At 46.1% G+C, this 20,521-nt stretch overlaps 2 protein-coding genes and 1 long non-coding RNA gene across 8 annotated transcripts in view; 1 reads left to right on the top strand and 2 right to left on the bottom strand.

The window, feature by feature from the left end:
* The window catches only part of LOC144140443 (uncharacterized), a 253,062-nt gene that overhangs the window by 134,036 nt on the left and 98,505 nt on the right, over window positions 1-20,521 (bottom strand). The window lies entirely within an intron of this gene.
* On the top strand, window positions 261-9,883 carry LOC144140390 (uncharacterized). 3 transcript variants are annotated; one of them, XM_077672298.1, is made up of 3 exons: window positions 261-471; window positions 2,939-3,267; window positions 3,332-6,158. In XM_077672298.1, the coding sequence occupies exons 1-3, from the start codon at window positions 414-416 to the stop codon at window positions 3,350-3,352; spliced, it is 408 nt and encodes a 135-aa protein (XP_077528424.1). In that variant the 5' UTR covers window positions 261-413; the 3' UTR covers window positions 3,353-6,158. The 3 variants fall into 3 exon arrangements, 1 of the variants encoding a protein (XP_077528424.1); XR_013316349.1 differs by lacking the exon at window positions 261-471 and adding an exon at window positions 9,675-9,883 and having other exon boundaries at window positions 1,995-3,267; window positions 3,332-3,513; XR_013316348.1 differs by lacking the exon at window positions 261-471 and having other exon boundaries at window positions 1,995-3,267; window positions 3,335-6,169.
* Window positions 18,645-20,357, bottom strand: LOC144167725 (uncharacterized). Its single transcript, XR_013322102.1, has 4 exons — window positions 20,222-20,357; window positions 20,064-20,165; window positions 19,917-19,995; window positions 18,645-19,829 (listed from the first exon to the last, which is right to left on the bottom strand). It is a non-coding gene; the product is annotated as an uncharacterized LOC144167725 (long non-coding RNA).

Below are 20,521 nucleotides of genomic sequence, written 5' to 3'. Positions count from 1 at the left end.
ATTGCTCGCAGCGCCCTCTGCGCAGCGCTGTGCGTGCATCAGCGTCGCGGACACGCCTTCCCATAGAGAAAGCGCGCGGACGGCAGACTAGCACATATTTCTAGGGACTATACCGGCAGGGCGGTCCCAGAGCGCGGGGAGTGTGCACAACGGCGGAAAAGCCAAGCGCCCTTCGCCTTTCCCACTCGCACTCCTCCTTTTCTCTCTTTCGCGTCTGAGCGTCCGGGCAATTTATTTCACGCCCCCGCGCTTGGCCAAAATGGCGGAAAGCTCTTGCTTTTCAAGCGGGCTTCTTTGTGTTGAGATTGCAGAAGTTAGCTACTGAAGGGAAAGTGTGTTAAAGACATGCATATACCTTAAAATTCGACCGATGCAATCGTCGCTTTCATGCAAGAAGAATCTGGTTATTCATCATGGTGTGGTGTGTTGAGTTTCAGCACACTGTAGATGCCACTGCCCGCAGTAAAAAAGGTGAGGCATCCATGTGCTCTGTTATTAGTGCTCGGTTATTTTTATTTTGGCCTTCTTGTTTACTTTAAACATTCCTTTTACGTGAACTTTTGGGTCCGGTTGTTTTTCTTTTGCAGAAGGTGCACGCTCCACGTGCGTCATTTCATGAACTCAGTGTGTTCAGGGGGAAAAAAAGGGAGATAAAACAAGTTTTGACGACAGATTTGTTCGTGGAACGATCGCATTGTATTCCATATTTTTCCTGCGTGGCGTGTGCAGGTATTGTTGCGCCTGTGCACTGAAATGACGACCGTCCCTGTGGAAATGACGATCACCCCCTTTGTCCACCCTGTTCAGAGCCTCAACCTTAGCAGCAAGGCGTACAGTCGGGATCAATTTGAAGGTGATCGCGGGAGCACCGACCGACCGCGACGACAGCCCCTTAGCGTGACACTTTTTAGCATCAGCCACAACGAGATTATGCTAGGTTTGCTTCTCCCATGGCTGTTCCAGGCAGTGCGCGCATTGCCGTCAAAAACGATAAAGGACGCTCGTTTCTTTTTTTCTTTATCCTTTCGTCAACACACTTCACACTGATACGCAACCTTCTCAGGGTAACTATGCCGGCATGCCAGGGCATTGTTGTGTAAAAAAATGTAATTTGCTTCCGCAATGCCGAGGCAACGCCGCGTGCCAAGGTATCTTCGGTGTTATCAGGTTGCCGAGGAACGAAACGCGGATACGTCACCCAAAAAGGAATGAAGAAAAAAACTGCGGCAGTCGGCCTTTCTAGAAGGGGGTGAGCGCATTCTATGCAACAGCCAAGAGGTGAGGGGGGCAGCATAATCTCATCTTCGCGAATGAAAAAAAGTGCCACGGAACGGCGCTCTGGTCTTGCTTGCTCGGTGCTCCCGCGATAACCTTCAAATTGAGCCTGACTGTACTTTCTAATAACATTTCGAGACCGCTTCCAACGTTCCACAAATAATAAGCTTAAGCGCTTGCCTATCGTGAAATTCCTGATAGGAGATTGAAATGTTGTGTTGACATGGGCAGTGCATGCTTTAACGGCGGCGTGAATCACGAAAAATTGGTTTAGATTGCGATGTGGTGTGGCTACGCAGCGCAAGTGTGAAGGCCCGTTCGCACTTGCGACTGGAGCGATAGAAGCGACGCGATTGCTGTCCGCGGCGACAAAAATTGGTCGAGACCAAACGAACAAGGAAAGCGGCAGAAATCTCGTCGCTTCTACCGCTCCAGTCGCCAGTGTGAACCACTTGCGACTGGAAAGAAACATATGTAGGTCATGTAATTGTCCTGTATTTCCCATGAAATACTCTGTGTTTGATGCCTAATAAAATAAGCTGTATCCAAAAGCTGAACCTAATCGGCGGGGGCTTACAGCGAATGTATGACACGCTTCTATTTTTGTGCGCCTTCGGAAAACCCTGTTGCAGTAGACTATTACTTGTGGCTTCGCCGAAATGTTTTTTGTTGTTTTACTCACAGAGCCTGCCTGACAGTACATCCGCCAGGTGGTAAGTGCGAGGCTCCTACAAAATAAGGCAAGAGCAACTCGCAAGCCTTGCCTAATTACCTGGCATAGCACAAAATCTGATATGGCTGCGGCAATTCTCATTGCATCCGTGATAATCCCTTGTATAAATTTTTCGCGGCAGTTGTTTCTCGTTAGCCGACTGGGGTCGCATGACAACCTGCCAGTAAATTTCTTTTGAACCCACTCTTCCGGCATCCGTGAAAATTCCTTTTTAAAATTTCAGTCGGCTCCCGTTTGCTGTCTACAGAGATGTTTTTTCCACCAGCAAGACAGATAGATCTGCGCTGCTTTATGCACAAGCGATAAAACTATATGTTTCAATGGAGCCAGGCATACATCGCATTTTGTGATAATGTGCTCAGGCAGCCCGGACATGGGCCGCTTTAAATAAAGTTTGATCTCTCTCTCTCAGGCAAGCCGAACAACAAAGTGCATAGTGAAACTAGTAAGGCTTGAGCCTGGAGATTAGCTATGTTATGGCTAGCAAGAAATGAGCAACCGCGGGTAAATGTAACAAAAACGTTTTCAAGGAGGGACTTGCAATAATTTATGTGCACGCCGCCATTATTGCTGCTCACGAACTTCATGCCCCCATGGATGCAGCACTAACGTATCTGGTAATACTTCAGGGTCTTGGGCATCTTGCTATCAATCTTTACATCACGCTTTTTCACTCCTGTGATAGTTCTAGTGTCTCTCTTCCAAAGCTGCACGTGGTTTGCAGCGCGGTATGCAGACATTTTTGCCATGAGCTCATCAAATGTGGCAACCAATGGAAAGTACCTCGTGGCCAGTTTCCTTCATTCCTTGCGATGGAGCACGTTGGTTGTGGCATCAGTCCTTAATTGAGGTGGTGTGGTGGAGCACTGAACGAGTGCAGGTGGATGCGCAGCTACTGCAGAGGAGGCCTCCCCCTTTGGCGCGCTGCAGCCAGTCGATGTGGCCCAGGGCCTGCTGCTCTACCGCCATCCCGATTGTCCACACCCCCGCCTTGGCCAGCGTCTTGTGGCACTGTGAGCTCCAAAGCAGGCACGGGCGCCTTTGCGGCAGTCACCCTCCAACTGCCACCAATTTGGTTTCGGCAAGGTGACCAGCGGCAGCGCACACATCAGCAGCCCTACAGCCAAAGGCTGTCTGTTGGGAGCAGCCACAGTCTTGGGCGGCCACCTTACTCACAGCCAAGGTGGCCATCCGGTCCTGGCACGGAGCTGCTTGGCGGCCTGGCAGAAGCCATCTCGGTGGTCCAGCATGAGCACCAGGTAGCGCACCCTGGTCTTCCACCCGAGCTGCTCGCTGTCAACTTGCAGGCATGTGACCCTGCAGCAGGCCTGGGTGTCCCAGTGAACAAGCATCGCCTCCATCTCGGTGCCCGACAGCTGCAGGCTGACATTGGCGAGCTTGGCCCGCACTGCATCCGGGGGTGCCTGCAGCTGCAGAACGACGCCTCGGCAGCCCGCCATGGGGCCTAGTGCCTACAGGGCTGCGGCTGCGGCGTACACAGACAGGTACACCCTGTGCGCCCTTCTACTGTGCAGGCCGTCTGATAGTGCCACTGTGACCATGTTGAAGAGTAAGGGGCTGACGACTGTGCCCTACAGGGTGCCCACATCCACTGGTTGAGGCACCGACAGGGCGTTGCCTACCTGCCTTTGTGCCATGAGGCCCGTCACGAACGCCTCGACGGAGCCCCGCAGCTTGTCCGCAATGCCGGCCTCCTTTATGGCCAGGGAGATGACAGGGTGCTGGAGGTTGTTGAAGGCACCCTTTATTTCCCCCCCCCTGATAGAAAAAAAAAGCGTGGAAGTTTGCAAGCGCCCTTAACCCTTTGAGGGTCGAATTTTTTTTAAAAGTACTTTCCCTGGTGGTCAAATTAGTTTATTGCGGATTTGGAATGTACAAAATGTCTAAAGTCATGATTAAATGGTAAAAAATTATCAGGAACAGTATTTTGGGGTCAGCATCACTTAGAACTGAAAAATGTTCAATAGTATTTCAGAGTGTGGTATTCCTTGAAACACGGGTCTATGCACAGTGCCTTATTGAAGTCTGCACACATACAGCGCATGTCCGAAAATGAGCTGTCTTCTTCCGAAAAAAGGCTATCTTCCGATTCAGATTCGGTGAAAGGAGTAAACTCAGAGTCAGATGAGTCATCGCGGTCGGTGTCATCACAGCGGGCAGTTCATTGGGCCATATCGCTGCTTTGCCGTGCATCTGAAGAACTCGAAGGCAACCCAGTAAACGAGGAGAGCGAGAAAACGCCGGTGATAAACAAGCTAATAGCAGCGCCAATATAGATAGAAATCAACTTCCGCCGCCCCCACAATGGAGTCTCCGATTAGGTTACTTCAGTTCCAAGCAAGGAGGGCAAGAATACCTAGTGAGCGTGGGTAATAAACAAGATAAGAGCAGCGCCAATATAGATCGAAATCAACTTCCGCCGCCCCTGATAGCGAGCGTCGATCAAGTTTCGCGCGCCTCCGATGCGATCACGTGGCGAAACTGAAACCACGAAACGCGTTAACACGTACAGACGCCGTAACGCGCTGAAGCCAGAGAGTTCTGTTTTTCACCGCAAGAAGGTAGCACAATCAAATTTCAAACACTTCTTGTAAGTCCCAGGAGGTGGCAGCACCTCCCAGGGAGCATGCATCGTTAATATGGCGCGAAATTTCAAACGGATGCTCGAAATCGTACCCGTACGGCAAAGACCTTGCGGGACGGAAAACCACCGCAGTACACGTACGGCAAAAACCCTCAAAGGGTTAAAGGCTATGAAGATAAAATACATGTTTGGTTCATTAAAAAGACTTTCTTGTCTCGATAACAATGATATCAGTCTTACAGCAAACTTCGAAGGAATTATCGATATATTAAATTAAACATTTGAAGCAATGGCGAATCCCCGCCCACTTTCCGGCGGCGATTTCACTATGACAGCACAGGATCTTGTTGGATGATTGGCGCCCAACGACCTAAGTCATCGCCAAGGAACATGATTGCGTGATTTTTGAGGGGCCTTCATTGATCTTATCATTTGATCTTATCACGCGCAAGAACAGCGCTGTTAAGGGCGAAAATTACATGAACCTGGCAATATTAGTCCACACGCAAAGCGGAATAATTCAGCCATCGGCATTTGTTAAGTCATGCCAGTTTAAATTTGCGCTTCTGTTTTGTGACTCATCGGGGCGGAGAAGCTTGTGCTTTTGTAACATAATGAATCTGGTTGACATTTCTGCACAACCCAACTTAGAGTCTGCTGTAATGAGCTTGGTGTTCTCAAGTAGTTGCATTCCTAGCGGTCACGTTTTCAATGCTTCGTGCATAAATGCCCTATAATCTGCCTGAAGGCGTGTACTATCAAGCTATACCTTTTCTGGAGCAGCCACCCCCTTTAGTTACCACTCCCAGATGAGGTAGAGCAAGTCACTGCAAAGTTCGCCATTCAATGCTGTATCGAACTTTATATTTAGCAAGAAAAAATAACGCAAATACGGCGATGTCTGACCATACTCTTGCGGGCAGGCATGTTTTGTGCAAGCTGAGCAAAATATTGCTACGTTTTGAATTTTGTTGTGAGATCTGATGAAAGAGTTATAATGCGGTCCTACCATTTTGGTTTCAAACTTTAATGAAAGGACATACTTTTTTAGCTGACGCGTGCGCTGCCATTTTTCAGCCGAGTACACACTGCCGGTTTTAAAGCTAAACGATAAAAAAAGTATTTGCAGTTCATGAGCATGGGCGGTTCTGGAATGTATAGGGCGCACAGAAGTTTTGTAGTTTTCGTTGCAGACGCGGGAAATGGAAATTATGTTTGAAATCTTCTTTGTCCACCAGAAAACGGAGGATTGGGCAGCTGTGCAGAGCCAGCATGACCTTCGGGCATGGTGCGATGCCCGAAACAAGTCAGCATTTTGTTTCCCGGAGTGCACCAAGAAAACATGCGTATTGGCATGGCCCCGCATACAGAAAGACCAAAGACTACCATGCTTTAGCATGAAGCGGACAGTAATGACGCAGTTAAACTATTTCCTTGGTTGACAGCGACCGTGATGTTCAAACTAAAGCATGGTTTCAGGCTACGACAGAATAGATTGGCTAAAAATTGCAAAGTTGTTTACCGTGATACTTCCTTGGTATTTCGGTTACTTAAGAAATGCTGACGATTGCTCAAAATGTGCTTCATGCAACATTTTAGAATGTATCAGTTGTGGATCCGGAAAGAATCACATTGGCGCGCACCCGTATGTGTGTGTGTGTGCGCGCGTCGAGGGGGGGGGGTGAGGGGAGGAGGCTGGTGGAGGTGTGCTGGTGCTCTTGAGAGGGCCTGTTGTATGTGGCCGTTTATTTAATTAGGAAATTCTGTTGTCATGCACGACCGATTGAGCCTTGAAAGAACGATAGTCCTGCGCCCACAGAACTTCAAAGGCCAGGAAGCATTAAAGGAAAATTCTACCAGAAAGGCACCCCCCCTACCCAGCGATGGGAGATCTTGATGTCCAGCCCCGACCTGTCGACGCAGCAAGAGCTCGCGTCCAGGGGCCAGGAGCTATCGGACTCATATGGGACTCGTGAATAGGGTTCCACCCCGTCTGACGCCTGCGAGCGTCACCTGAAATGGGCTCAGCGAAAGTTGTTTCTCTCTCTCTCTAGAGCTCTTCTTTGCCACCAGTACGAAAGTCCTTCACTTGCGCTGCGCACACTGCTATGGTTTTAAAATTGGGTGTAGCAGTGGATTGCAGCCAGAACAAATATATATTTCATTCTTCATGTACTGATGCTACGCTGTCCCGATACACTCTGAGTAATCCTCTCCAACTTCGTGCATAATAAAATATTTGGGCCTTTACAGGAGTTGAATTTACATTTTCCCTCATTAAAAGTCACCTATCCGCTCCACCGTGGGTGCATTCAATTACCAATTCAAACGCAAATACTGCATTCGGAATAAAACAAGATAGACATTTTTTAGCTCGGAGACACAAGGTACTGTGGCATCGTGTAAATATTAAGAAGTGAATATTTAAATATCAAAGAATGCATAATTGATCTGCACCGCACAACTTAACGTACAATGCAACCTCCATCGTCAAAAGACATCAGTGATCATGTAAGGATTAGTGACTGGAAGAAAATGACTTACTATTCGATATCGCCGTTGTGACTCCAGCCCCTGAATATACACTGCTCTGGGCAGCCGAATATGGCCATCTGATCGTTGTTACTGTCGCTGATGATTGATTGATTGATTGATTGTAGGGTTTTAACGCGCCGACGCAACGCAGGCGATGAGGCGCGCCGTAGTGGAGGGCTCCGGATTAATTTTGACCACCTGGGGATCTTTAACGTGCGCCGAAATCTCGTACACACGGGCGTTTTTGCTTTTTGCCTCCATCAGAAAAGCGGCCGCCGCGGCCGGGAATCGAACCCGCGACCTCGTGCTCAGTAGCGCAACGCCTTAGCCACTGAGCCACCGCGGCGGGTATTGTTACTGTTACTGTCGCGACGCCGTCTGCCTGTGGCAGGGCTGGTGACCGTCGTGCCTTCACATTTAGGATAAAGTCTGGAACTGGCTCGGGGAGCCGTAGCACGCCCTTTTGTCGACCCGCTGTTTTGCAGTTTCCTAGGTTAGGGGAGAATACCGCCGAACAAATCTGCCTAATCGCGGGGGTGAAATTGACTGTCGCAACATCGCCGTCGGAAGGGGACAACACTCAGTGCGCGCAATCTGAGCCCACTCCAACAAAACCCTCCGGGCCTCGACAGAAACGTGAAAAAGGAAGAATGAAGGGCTGACGCGAGGAAGAGGGGCGTACCTTGCGGTGTGTCTCAATCACAAAGGCCCTCTGCCCGCGCACGGCATTCATTCAGCTGGTGAAATGGGTGAAACTGCACGTTTCACCCATTACGTAGCCCATCGCATTCTTCAGTTACCTTGCACGAGTCTTTAATGTGTGCCCATGGCCACTTGATCTCCCCCTTTCTAGGAGAGGGAGCAGCCGTGATCAGCCACTGCCGCTTGCACATTGTTCTGCTTAACATACAAAGATCGTCTGTTCCCGTTCGGGCCTGCATTGTACCAGTCTTCAACCATCAATGGCCGGCGGTCCCTCTTTTTTTCCGCCGCGAGTTAGTGCGGACCATGGTGCAGACCACTCCATGCTTCCCCGGACGAGTCAATCTCCTCTGCTGAGAACAACTCAGCCAACCAATTATTCTCGGTCTCGCCGCACGTCTCCACAAAGGGATACAACGCATGCCTTTGGCGTCCCGTGCGCTGAGCTTACCCGAAGGCACCGTCGCTTTTGGGGCTGCACCCCTCCAAAATCATCCCTCAGCGGTTCGCACCCCTCAGGCGCTTCGTTTTGTCACGGCCGGATTCGGCTCCCTTCCATGCGAAGGGTAGACATGCACTTTCGTTGCATTTTCATAGCATTTCGTGGAAAGTGCCATTAGTGGCACTTTCAAAAATATGCCGCTTTGTTCACAGGCGACGTACCAGGCATACAGGCAGCATGGCGATGGCCGGAAAAATTTCGGGGGGGGGGGGGCCTGAAGCCCGGTCAGCCCCCCCCCTCCCCCCTGGCTACGGCACTGCATCAAGTAGCACGAGGGCTGCCACCTGCCTGGTAGTCTGGGTGTGCTCTAGCTCTGTCATTACGTTGGCAATGGAGTTCATCGCAGCCTGGTGCTGCCGGAAGCCTGTGAGCTGCTCTGAGATGCACATGTACTCCATTTCGTGTGCATGCTGCCAAAAACTTTTGCCCTTGCAACAGCACTACGATTGGACTCGGCTTATCCACATCAAGTTGGTTTTTATCATTCTGAGTGCTTACCGGAGTAACTTCTTGCACAAGAAGTTATTGCAGTAAATCCCACCTTGAAAGCTTTTTTATCGTATGGCTTTACGTGTGGTTGCTCATATTTTACTAGCTGTAGCATAGCCAACCGTAACATATCCAGAGGGGTGAGCTGGGCGAGTTGGTATGTGTCATCTTAACAACAGCACGAAAAAGACTGGGACGAACGAAGCAGACAAGTCGAGTGATGATTCACAACTAGTTTTTTGTGGAATGTGCACTAAACATAAACCTTGGCATCAACAGAAGAAAAGAGATGGAACACATTCCACTCGAACGTACTTCCTTGCCCTTCTCCCCCCGCCCCTTCACATGACAAACACTGGTAGAGCCTTTTACTTGACACACATGATCCTTCAGCTATGGACCACTGCCGAGCTGATAACAGAGTTTCATAAAGGAGGAACATCAAGTTCAATGCCGCACTTGTGTTTGGCGGCATGTACTGGTTAAGAAGGCGAACTCTGTCACAAAGTACTGGCGATGTAACACAATCGCCTCCCAGTTTTCAAATGTTGCACGCTTCGATTATCTCTCGGCCTGTCTGCCTGGCACGTCTGGAAAGAAGTACACAAATGGGTCCCACCGTTGGTGTGCATCGTATACACGACTATTGAGCTCTTCTTACAGAAGGTGCTCTATGGGTCCACAATAGTACTGCATGAAACCTGCCCTGTTTCAGTGCCTTTTGTAGCAAAATGCCTTAGCAACCCATGCTGTTTCCTTGTCAATGAATGATGAGCTTGTCATTACAGAACACTTGTGGGTACCCTGTGTTTTGTTTCCTTTCAACATTACAGGTTTGCAGCATGATGGGAAGGAGTGCAGAGACGCTGATGCTGCGATTGCTGGCGTTGTGCAAACAAGGGTACAAAGAACTATTGCCTGCAAGACTGCAAGAGGATGGCACTGCCTAAAGTTATTCTTTGTTAGAGTATAAATAAATTTCAAGGTCTGAACCCAATACCCATGTACCCTCAATAATAAAGTGTGTCCACATCTTTTGACAGCTGTGTCTGTTTACTTTTCATGCAAACCTGCAACCACTGAATATGTAGCCATGCATGCAAGCAAAAAAGAAACTACACTGAAAATGACTGTGACTAAAAGACGCATCCCGTTCCCATCAAGTGCAATTTTCAGTGCACTACCACTTCTAAACGTGCTGACTCCTGTTAATCATTTCAGTTTGCACCATGCTATAAATGGCTGGTCATACATGTGTTTAAGCGAAGTCCTGGGAACAAATAGAATTCTTTTATTCAATTTACAATTTCCTGTTGGCCTGAGTGGAAAAAAAAATACAAACCAACTGATCGGTTAGCAAAAAACCTGCGGTGTCCTTGGACGTATCCAACTGAAGAATGGTGTGCCACAAATGCGAAACTTCAAACAGAATTTTTTGCTTTTGAACACTGAATAGCATTATTGACAAATGGATTAAGTGAAAGTAACCTCGGCAGCAAAAATACGAACCTATTTTAGGAAAGATCGTCAACACATGGTCAGAAGTAGAGTTCATCGAAGAGTACAATTTCCCAGCATCCACTATGGCATTCCCTGTAGCCATTTCTAGTTTCAGCGTGTAAAACTACCTTGGCTTTTTCATCCGAAGACGGCAATCACATTTTTGCACACAATGGAAGATCAGTGCAGTTCATACTTGCATATGAAATGAGTGAGTATATATACTGTTCTCTTCATGCCTGACCAGAAGAAAAGTGCAATTTGCTTCACTTCAAAGTAGGGGCTTTAGTCTGAAATATCCTGAATGAGTGGAAGCTGAATTGTCACACAATTATAGTTTTACTGCAGCGTCACAGAAGAGTTCAGGTTGTCGAGAAAAATTGGAAGCTCATCACTGCTGACTGAGGGCCATCTTTCAGGGAAACTTGCACAAATATTATGAGCTTCGTATCGTCTAAAGTCACACTAGTGTTTTCTAGTTTCGCTATGCTGCTGCATTCTTCAGAAATAACACTTCCCTGCAGAAACGTCTTACTGTCATTGAGAATACCCCCATGATGGTGGTTATGGCCATCCTAAGAGATTGTAAGAATTTTTAAAGGAAACTCTGCAGCGTACCATTTTCTTTGGGACTTTACAAGGCAAATTATAAATTATGCCTTCTATATCAAGCAAATGCGTACTCAGAATATGTACAGATGCTGTGAGTAGCCGTACTGGGAACTGTATGCAAATAAAATATAAGGCATATTTTATGACTGCAGTTTCATAGCACATTCACCATGACTGGCTTCATAGGTCATGATCTCAATGTATATTTTACATCTGTGCAAAAGGAACGTAGTGCACTGAACACACTTAAAATCAATTCTAACTCGGTTAAAGTAACTCACTTAAAATCAACTCTACAGTTTACTTATATGTTCAAGGCAGTAAACCCCTGAGTTTATGTTCGGTTGATTGATCAGTTGATGGACTAACTGAAAGAAACTGAAAGTAACTCAGCAAAAAAGTGCGAACCTATTTCAGCAAAAGCATAATGCATCATGGTCAACAGTACAGTTGTCATCCAATACTGCGATATCTCTAGCACTTTACTGTGGCATGCCTCATAGCCTGTACCTGGCTTCATCGCATAAAACTCCCTTAGTTTGATCCCAAGACTGCGGTCACATTTTCATACGCGTTACCTGATAGTGCATGTCATCATACGTGAACATGTATTCATGTATTACGTACCTCAAATAAATGGTGTCTAAATAAGTAAACCTCTAAATAAAAGCAAAATATTGCAATAACTGTAGCATTGTTTAAATGTAATCTGGTAGCTTTCGTGGCACAGAGCACCTGTATCAGTTCCCTGTGAAGAGGGAAGCAATTTATGTTATTACATGTCTTATTTTTGGTAACACAGGGGGTTTGGTGCCTCGGTTTGCCTCCCCCCTCCACACTTTTTTTACTCACATCCATAGGTGACAGTGATCGATTTGCTGTGGTGAGAGACCCAGGTGGTTCCCTCCATAGAGCAGCAGCATTTGCACATAGCTGCCCTTGTCTGTAAATTAGCAAATTGAATCGTGGTGCTTTTAATCAAACTTATCTTACAAGGATTATAATATAGTCCTCCTTGCTATAAATTGTTTGCATAGTTTTTGGTATGTATAGAGAATCGCACTTTGCTGACATCAGTGGGATAAACAGGATGAGGTAACAATCAATTACACATCCACAAAGCACACAGATTGTGCCTTACACTGAATTAGCTTATAAAATAGCTAGCGAGAAGCATATATAGCACACTTTTTAAGTTGAAACTTCCTAATTAATCCACTCATGTTCAAACATAACGCCGAATGCAAGCTATGCAAGCTATGCAAGAGCTAAGCTAGCTCTTACCGTTTAGCATTTACACTTTATTTTTATCTGAGTAGAAGATTTTGGAGCTTTCTTTTTGCTGCAATTGTATTTGGTGCACTTGAGCCCCACGATGTGCATCATGGGACAAACTCTCGTATCATGATTTTAAGGAATATATGCGCAACCATGCATGTACGTTGGTAACTGAGGTATGTTTTGAAATGCTGATGTTTTGCCGTCTGGCCCTTTTATCACGTTTTAATAGCGGTCGGTAGTACGGCTCATCTTTCTCCCCAAAAATAGAAGAATTATGCAGAACTGGGGCTTATTTTGCTGAGGCAATCGAATAAAATACAAAGCAAACACGTGCGCGCTCCGTGCTTGTTGACGAAAAGTCGGAAATGCTGATGAAAAGTGTCGTGTCAGCTCATAGGAACCCCAAAACTTGGAAAGCGATGTGCAGAGCACGCTTGACGCTCCTTTGGGGTGGGATGTATGCAGAAACGGAAATGTTATTATTCATTTTTTTGCGTTAGGCTTAAAATACGTGTGTTTACTCAGCGCCCCCAGTACCAGAGGCGATAGTTTATTTTTTCACCTAATAGCTAGGAATGAAGGCGGTATTCTGTACACTGTTTATACCTCTCGAAATTACGATGCACGGCGACCACTGAAGGTCATCAGCTTCAAAATGAGTCAAGGAAGTTTAAACTGAACAAAGGAAACTCGATCATCCTGTCCAGACGGGATCCGGACAGTTTATCGAACGCCGTTTTATCGAACGCCATTTTATCGAAGCCGTTTTATCGAACGCCGTTTTACCGAACGCCGTTTTATCGACGGACGTTTTATCGAAGCCGTTTTATCGAAATTGTTTTTCCCGGTCTTTTCGTGTAACAAAATTTCCAGTACGTTTTTTTTTAATTTCCTCATCGCTATGTAATTTGCAAATCTTGTCTCCGCAGGGAGCCTATTTAACAGAATTTGTAGTCTTTGCACTAGTTGTCTTTTATTTCGCGCGTGGTTTTTGTTGTTGTATTGCGCGAAGTTTGCCTGCACTGTTCATTGGGTAGGTGGTATTGCCATAACGAATCTCCTCGTGTCTCTAGTCACTCCTCCGAACCGAATCATATCACGGCATTGTGGCGTATAGACTACACTATGCTTCGATATGCTTCATACTTTTTTTGTATACACCACTTTTCTGTCGACACACTATCTAATTATTTTGCCGCGTATGTTCTACATAAGTAAGGCACTTCTTGGTGCTTGTGAGTTCAGTTGCTAAGGGGCTACCAAGCCTTGTCCTACTGTTCTTCATGCCTTGTTCAGAACTAACTATAAAAAAAGTTAGTGACAAAATTAGTCACCTACAACAGGTTGGTTCGTTTTCATCTCTCCCCCCCCCCCCCCTTGTTGCACCCCAGCGTGTCTGGGGTTTTAGCTCATACTCTTTTATCTTGTTATCATAAGGCAGAAAGAAACTGTAAGATAAAAATAGTAAACACCAAAAAAATAGAGAAATCGTGAAGGTCTACTCAATACAGGGCCGTAACACGATTACTTGGAAATAAAAATGTGAAATTGAAAAAAGTTGAGAATGAACAAACAAAACGTAATATGGACTCATGTGATTAGCTTACTAAAGCACACAAAAAACCAACAAAATGTGATGTCTTGTCTGGCGTGTTAAGGACGGGGAATCGAATGAGGGGCGTAAGAATGTTTACGCATCAGCAGAGAATTATGCGAAATCCTGTATATTTGAGCATGATTAACGAAAACGTAAATTGTGGCGGGATGTCATTTGTCGTAGGTTACGAGTTTCCCTAGTGCAAGGTGGCCTATTCGACTTGTCCTACATGAAGAGTTTGCCTATGACGAGTTGGCTGTGACGCGTTCACTTATGATGAGTTCTCCTAGACTCCACGACCTCTGTTGGGGCCTCACTTTAACTGTCGGATCCCCCCCCCCCTCCGTTCCATTTGTATAGCACTAATATTCCCGAAGTTCTTGGCACGATATTTCTTTAGGTGCAAACAATGTCATAACAAGGTCCGGTTAGGAGTCGTGTGCAAACCACATGACTAGAAAAGTTGGGGGAGGGCAGGAGTTTGGATCCCGTATTGATGAACCATGGCGCAAGGGATATATTTGGCAACACCAACCTAAGTACACCGATACACATCTATGAAATATTGCGCGCGGGGTTAGGGTTGCTGCTATAGTGGCAAGTGATGTAATATATACAAGGGGGACATACACGCTTGAGAGCAATTAATGAAGGCGCAAAAAATTCGAATAAAACAAAGACGATCTCGAAAACAGAAAAAAGACGCGTCAACATATATAGGCGGGTTTTTGTGGGTAATGGATGGCAGAGACAATGTAGAATGAAGCTAACTGCAGGTTAGGTTAATGCGATAGTCAGTTAAATAAAATAATCCCCGAAAAGTAAAATGAAAGCCGCAAAACCACACTTTCGATAAAACGGACGTAGGTGGTTCGATAAAACGGCATTCGATAAAACGGCGTTCGATAAAGCGGGAATTTTTTCGATAAAACGGCGTTCGATAAAACGGTGTTCGATAAACTGTCTGGGAACCGTCCAGACGCTTTTTGAATTTGTAAAAAGCTTGCATTGCACACCGCTTAGACGAGGGAGGACGGGGGGAGGCTAGGTTGGTGAGTTAGTGTCATTACTAATACATTATAAGCGTCGCGAGCGATGAGCGAGCGATAGCTTCCGATCGATGCATTCGTGCACGAAGCGAAGCCGACTTTCTGGAAATCGGTGGGAGCGGTGGTTGTTGTATGCTACCAACTGTCCCTGTTCTCGGTTCATTCGATGTCCAAACTATTTAGGAGTCACTGGCTCTCCTTTCATCTAAAAATGGCTCCGTCTGGGAGTCTGCAGGCACCAGGTCAAACAAGCATCTGAACGACGTTGGTCCAAATTGGAACTAGTTTTGTTTTATATGGTCCCAGCAGATAGGTTTTGCTGGGGGATAACACCTGGCCCCTTAATTTTACAAATATTAGCTTTAGGAATTGTCATTCTCAGACAAAGCAGCCTAACTTTTTTACCAGCATTGTTAGCATATTTGCATTTTTTATTTCCCATATTCATTAGAAGTAATTCCAAACACTAGTTGATATTACGTTCCAGCCAGTTTGAGTTCAAACAGAAGGCACCGTTGCAGCGCTTACACAATAGGCAATTAAACAGCATTTGCGCACCTTGATTGTACTGTTAAACTTGCTCCACTTTTTTATTGTGAATGATGCGGTCCCACAGCTGCAACCACTTGTGAAGGACCATGTCTAGGGCCATAACAATTGCATGATGAACTAGGTAGTAAAGATAAGAAATTGTAATATACAAAGGATAAAAAAAGGCAGGAAGTTAAGAAACATATCTTTAGTTGGTGTGAGGTATACTACTATATAATTGAAGAGCAGGATCATGATGCTACGCTCATTTGGTGAACAGTGGTGTTTAACAATGATTTATCGTGTGATGAGTGGGATTCCCTTCTCAGCATCAAATAGGAGGAATCTGAGCCAGTTAATTGTTACATGTTGAATTCTACGACAGTCAGCCTGAAGACTCAGACAAAAGGAGAAAAAACAGAGCCGTGCACGGTGTTGCATGGTGCATATCGTCCCTTAATTTCCTTGCCTTTTGTTTGTTATTCGAGGCTGACCATTGAAGAGTTGAACTGCTCCTCATGATGGACTTTGCATTTTACCCAACTCCTTGCTAGTATGATCAAGGAAGGAAATGAGGAGCAGGATCTTGCTTTTTGTGGTAAACAATGGTGCTTCGTCTTGTTCCTCACTTATGTGAAGAGTGGAATTCTCTTGATATTGCTCATCGGTAGCGTGAAGAACAGAATGAGCAGAGAGATCATGACCCTTCTCTTATGAGGCACAGAAATCATTCGGTGTGGAGTGCAATACTCATGTAAAGAATGGGATGATGCCCCTTCTGATTTGGTACTAAGAGATACATGCGGATGCAGAGGCATAAATTTAACCTTTTGATAAGTACGATACCCAGAAATGCTTCAGCATCACAAGAGAAAAGAAAAAAACAGCCTAAAGTTGTGCATGCTGCATTGAGACTAGGCGTTTCAGCCTCTTCGACTGTTTCAGCTGTCGATAGCTGTGTGAGAAGGCGTTGTTTTTTTAACCGGCAAACGATTTCACGGGGGAAGTTCCAGAATCAGCTGTATTGACTTGAAAGGATGTGAAAAACAGATGAGAAGATTCCTGTCTACGTGGCCAAAACTGGATTTCCTTTCACTTCTGTACTTGTTCATCCCTATACGGTGAAAGGGAGCCAAGCAAGAAAGCCATTCATTGATGGCTTAAGGGGTGCGTGACCCTTCTCGTAGACAGCAGTCATGGACAAAGTCTCCTCACAGTTCAAGATTCAGAAAGAAAAGAAATGCACGTAAAATGCATGTTCAATAACTTGAGGAAGAAAGCATCACATACTTGTGACATGAACAAAAATCAGAAGTCAATGTGCCTTTTCGTAATTCCTGTTCCCTCACTTTCACTCCTATAAAATAAAGTTTTGATTTGATAATTGAACTCAAGAAGCTCTGGTCAAAGAGCGTATATAGGTGTTTTACAACGCATATGTTGTATGTTTTATTGTCTGAGCACACCTAGAAGCAAACATCCAGCTTCAGTACTGCTTTCACGCTTGAAGGCACAGTTGACTCCCAATAATACGAAGTCCACAGGGACCACAATTCAATCGAACAAAATGCAGCTGAACAGCATTGTCATTAGTCCGCAACTCGTTCTCTTTTTCATTTCGTTCAGAATCTTGACTTTTGTTGTGAAGTCGAGCTTATATGTCATGGGTTGTCGTGATAGTGCAGACTTATCGCTAAAATCAAAGCCTCAAATGTTCACCTAACTGCTCACACAGTGCTGTGAGAAACAAAGAAGGTTGAGGGCCTCACAAGAGATGTGAACATTGGCGCGAGTCTGAACTAGCCTGCTGCTTTATCAGCAGTGCACTACCTTAGTTGTGATGGCACCGACATCAGTAGAGAACAATTAGGGCGCTGTTTCGACACTTGAAAATGGTTTTATATCGAGAAATGACAGTCACCTTGATGTTTCTATTCAATATAACTTCCAATTAACTAATATAATGGGTTCTAGCTTCAAATTATCAAGCAATTTCTTCCATTGAATTGCATGTAAAATTGCCGGAACCAGCACATTACTTCCAATTAAGTGACTTCAAGTTAGTGAGAGCCTACTGTACTGTCAGTGACAAGATATGTCAGCCTGGGCGTTCTGTATCACCCAAAACTCCTTTTACTTGTTCAATAATTACAGCAGAACTGGAGCATTGTGTTTCAGTATGCACCAACATTATCTTTGTTAAAAGTACCATCCCACAGCAGGCAGTGCTCAGCCGTGAATGTTCAAGAAAGCCAATTTGTGATACCGCAAAAAATTTCCATTGATTTGATTGATTGAAGGGTTTAATGCGCCGACGCAACACAGGCGATGAGGCATGCCGTAGTGAAGGGCTCCGGATTAATTTTGACCACCTGGGGATTTTGAACGTGCGCCGAAATATCGTGCACACGGGCATTTTTGCCTCCATCAGAAAAGCGGCGGCGGCGGCCGGGAATCGAACCCATGACCTCGTGCTCAGCTGCGCAACGCCTTAGCCACTGCGGCGGGTAAATTTCCATTGATGCTTAGCATTCACTTCTTATCGCATTTGGACAGTGGAGCCAGTGAATGTGCCAGGTTGGCCTTTTCGGAGTGTGCAAGATAACATTAATCTGCCCTTGTTGGGGCACGGTGCCTGGCAATGTGCCAGCAGGAATGAAAACACAACACATGAAGGAGGGTGTCTACTACTCAGTGTTAAAAACTAATGACAACAAAAAAAGAGGTGTGAGGTTATAGGGGCAGATGCAAGCATTTTGGCTAGAAATGCTCCTCTGCAGTTATTAGCATACTCAGTCATGCATCTTTGTATCTGATGGCAGGTCATTTAATGGCAAGCTTCCCAAAAAGACTCGTTATAACACGAAGCTTGCAAATTTCATGTCAAACAGTGCTATGAAACATTGCCAATTCTGCATTCATCACAGATGGCTAAATTAACTCCAAGGATTTGTGTTTAAGTCGTCAATGCAACAACCACATGCTATGAGCTTGTGTGTGGCATGCACTTTGCACGATCAGGTACGTGTTGCGACTGAAGTACCGCTAGGTTGTGTGCACCAAGATGTTTTAGGTTCGACATGTTCAATGACAACCTCTTATTAAACAAGAAAAGAATTTAAATAAAAGGTGGGGGGGCTTGCCAGCTACGTTTTTGTGCTCTGTTCAGGACACCACAGGGACTAGGTGAAGTTGCAAGCCACCAAGTGATTGCATTATTGCAGTGGGGCATCTGGTTTCATTTGATAGCTCTGCCATAATGCTAGCATGAAGTTCACACGATAACAGCATGCCTGCCTCCATCCTTCTGTGCCAGAATAAAGTGCAGCTGGTATTATTTTTCCCTGACATGTTTATCCCATATAGAGCTGGCCGGGGGCTATGGGATAGAAACGGAAGCGCAATAGCTAGTTTGTTGATAAGATTAAATTAGGCAAAAAAAAAAAAAAGCATTGCAGCAGCTCATAAGTTCTCGTGGGAGTGAACTGCCTCTTTTGATGGTCATAATTATATGTGGAACATATAAACGTCCAGTGGGGCTCATCATACCACGAAGGAAAGACCACAGATAAGCACTTGACAGATTTATTGTTCTCAAGTACACCAAACAAGCAAACACAAAAATTCATTCCGACTCTTATCATGCCAATTCTCGTGATACGCAATTATTTTTACTCGACGGACAAAAACAAAGCAAATTTTTGTTCTGTGAACGCCTCAAAAGGAGGTGCCACTTTACGTAAATCACCGGCTTTTATCTGCCTGCTACCTAGCTTGAAATTGTTGCAGATTTTCTAGCTGGACGACGACACGGCAGAATTTTCTGTGGTCACGCCAAACAAAAGTGCCACTTTGCCTAAATCGCCAGTTTTCAGCCTGCTTTCCAGAATTTTGTTGCGCCTAATACCAGTTGCTGGGGTGATAGCCGTACTCCAGGTGGCACCTTGAAAGGGAAGGAAAGCAATAAAACAAAAACAATATTGTGTACACACAGGAGTTTCCAGCAGCGCGGGCTGCTGTGTGGCTTAACTTGGTTTTCGGATTTTTGCGGTCCTTTGCTGGGGATGCTCGGGGAACGCCACGTGCTATACTTTGAAAAGAAGAATTATCACCGCCACCAGCTCCACGCAAAAAAAAAAAAAAAAAAAAAAAAGAAACGTCGTTCACAATGCCATGGTCACTTTGCAGCAGCATAGCGTGCCTTACCTTGGTTTTTAGATTTTTGCGGTCCCCTGAGGCCGCCGATGGAACGCCACGTGCTACACCTGGAAAAGAACAAAAGATCACCGCCACCAGGTCCACGCACAACGTCCATTTTTAAGCAGATCGTTGCTGCGCAGGCTTTACTTTACCTCCGTACTTGGTTTTTAGATTCTTGTGGTCCCCTGCAGCCGCCGATGGAACGCCACGTGCTGCACCTTGAAAAGAACAAAAGATAACGGCCACCAGCTTCACGCGCAACGTCCATTTTTTAGCAGATCGCTGCTGCGCAGGCTTTACTTTACCTCCGTCCTTGCGGCTCGGGCGCAGCGCGCGAAAACCATCACGGCGTGCCATGGCCAGGGGTGGCACGTTTTGCTGCAGCTGAAAAAAAAAAAAAAGGCAAAACACATGAAAGCAAAACCCTTTCGACGCGAATATGTACTGCTTACCTGGAGATTGTTGCGTTTCCGGCAGAACCATAATTTCATTCCGATGGGCTTTCGCGCCAAAAAAGGGGCACTGGCGAGCAGCACGTCGTGCACCTGCTGCAGCTGGAAAAAATAAAAAATAAGAAAGGGGGCAAAACCCTTTTGCCGGGAATGCTTACCTTGAGATTGTTGTGCGTTTCCTGCAGAACCACGATTTCGTTCCGACGGGCGATGACAAAGCAATTTTCGCGCCAAAAAAGTGGGCACCGGCGAGCAGCACGTCGTGCACCTGCCCGCCGCAAGCACCGGAGCCGAATGAATGAACCGGCAGGCTCGGCCGGTCGGCCGCGGTATGGCCGCAGCGGGGGAGCGCGAACACAGTCGGCCCCTGGCGGCGGCGGGACGAACCGCTCCTAGTGTTTATGGATGGCGCTCTCGCGTCGTCTGCTTTTTCACGTTGCGTGCGGCGCAAGACGCGT

The sequence above is a fragment of the Haemaphysalis longicornis genome, unplaced genomic scaffold, assembly GCF_048455015.1.
Source record: "Haemaphysalis longicornis isolate Haplotype H1 unplaced genomic scaffold, Haemaphysalis longicornis Haplotype H1 scaffold_1, whole genome shotgun sequence".
NCBI classification, from domain to species: domain Eukaryota; kingdom Metazoa; phylum Arthropoda; class Arachnida; order Ixodida; family Ixodidae; genus Haemaphysalis; species Haemaphysalis longicornis.
This window is presented reverse-complemented; position numbering and strand designations above follow the sequence as displayed.

Bases quoted from the DNA above. Each gene is read 5' to 3' on its own strand.
- LOC144140390 (XM_077672298.1), top strand. From the start codon at position 414: ATGGTGTGGTGTGTTGAGTTTCAGCACACTGTAGATGCCACTGCCCGC. The intron at 472-2,938 runs GTGAGGCATCCA...GGCGCGCTGCAG, and splicing joins CACTGCCCGCAGTAAAAAAG to CCAGTCGATGTGGCCCAGGG. The intron at 3,268-3,331 runs GTAGCGCACCCT...GTGACCCTGCAG, and splicing joins TGGTCCAGCATGAGCACCAG to CAGGCCTGGGTGTCCCAGTG.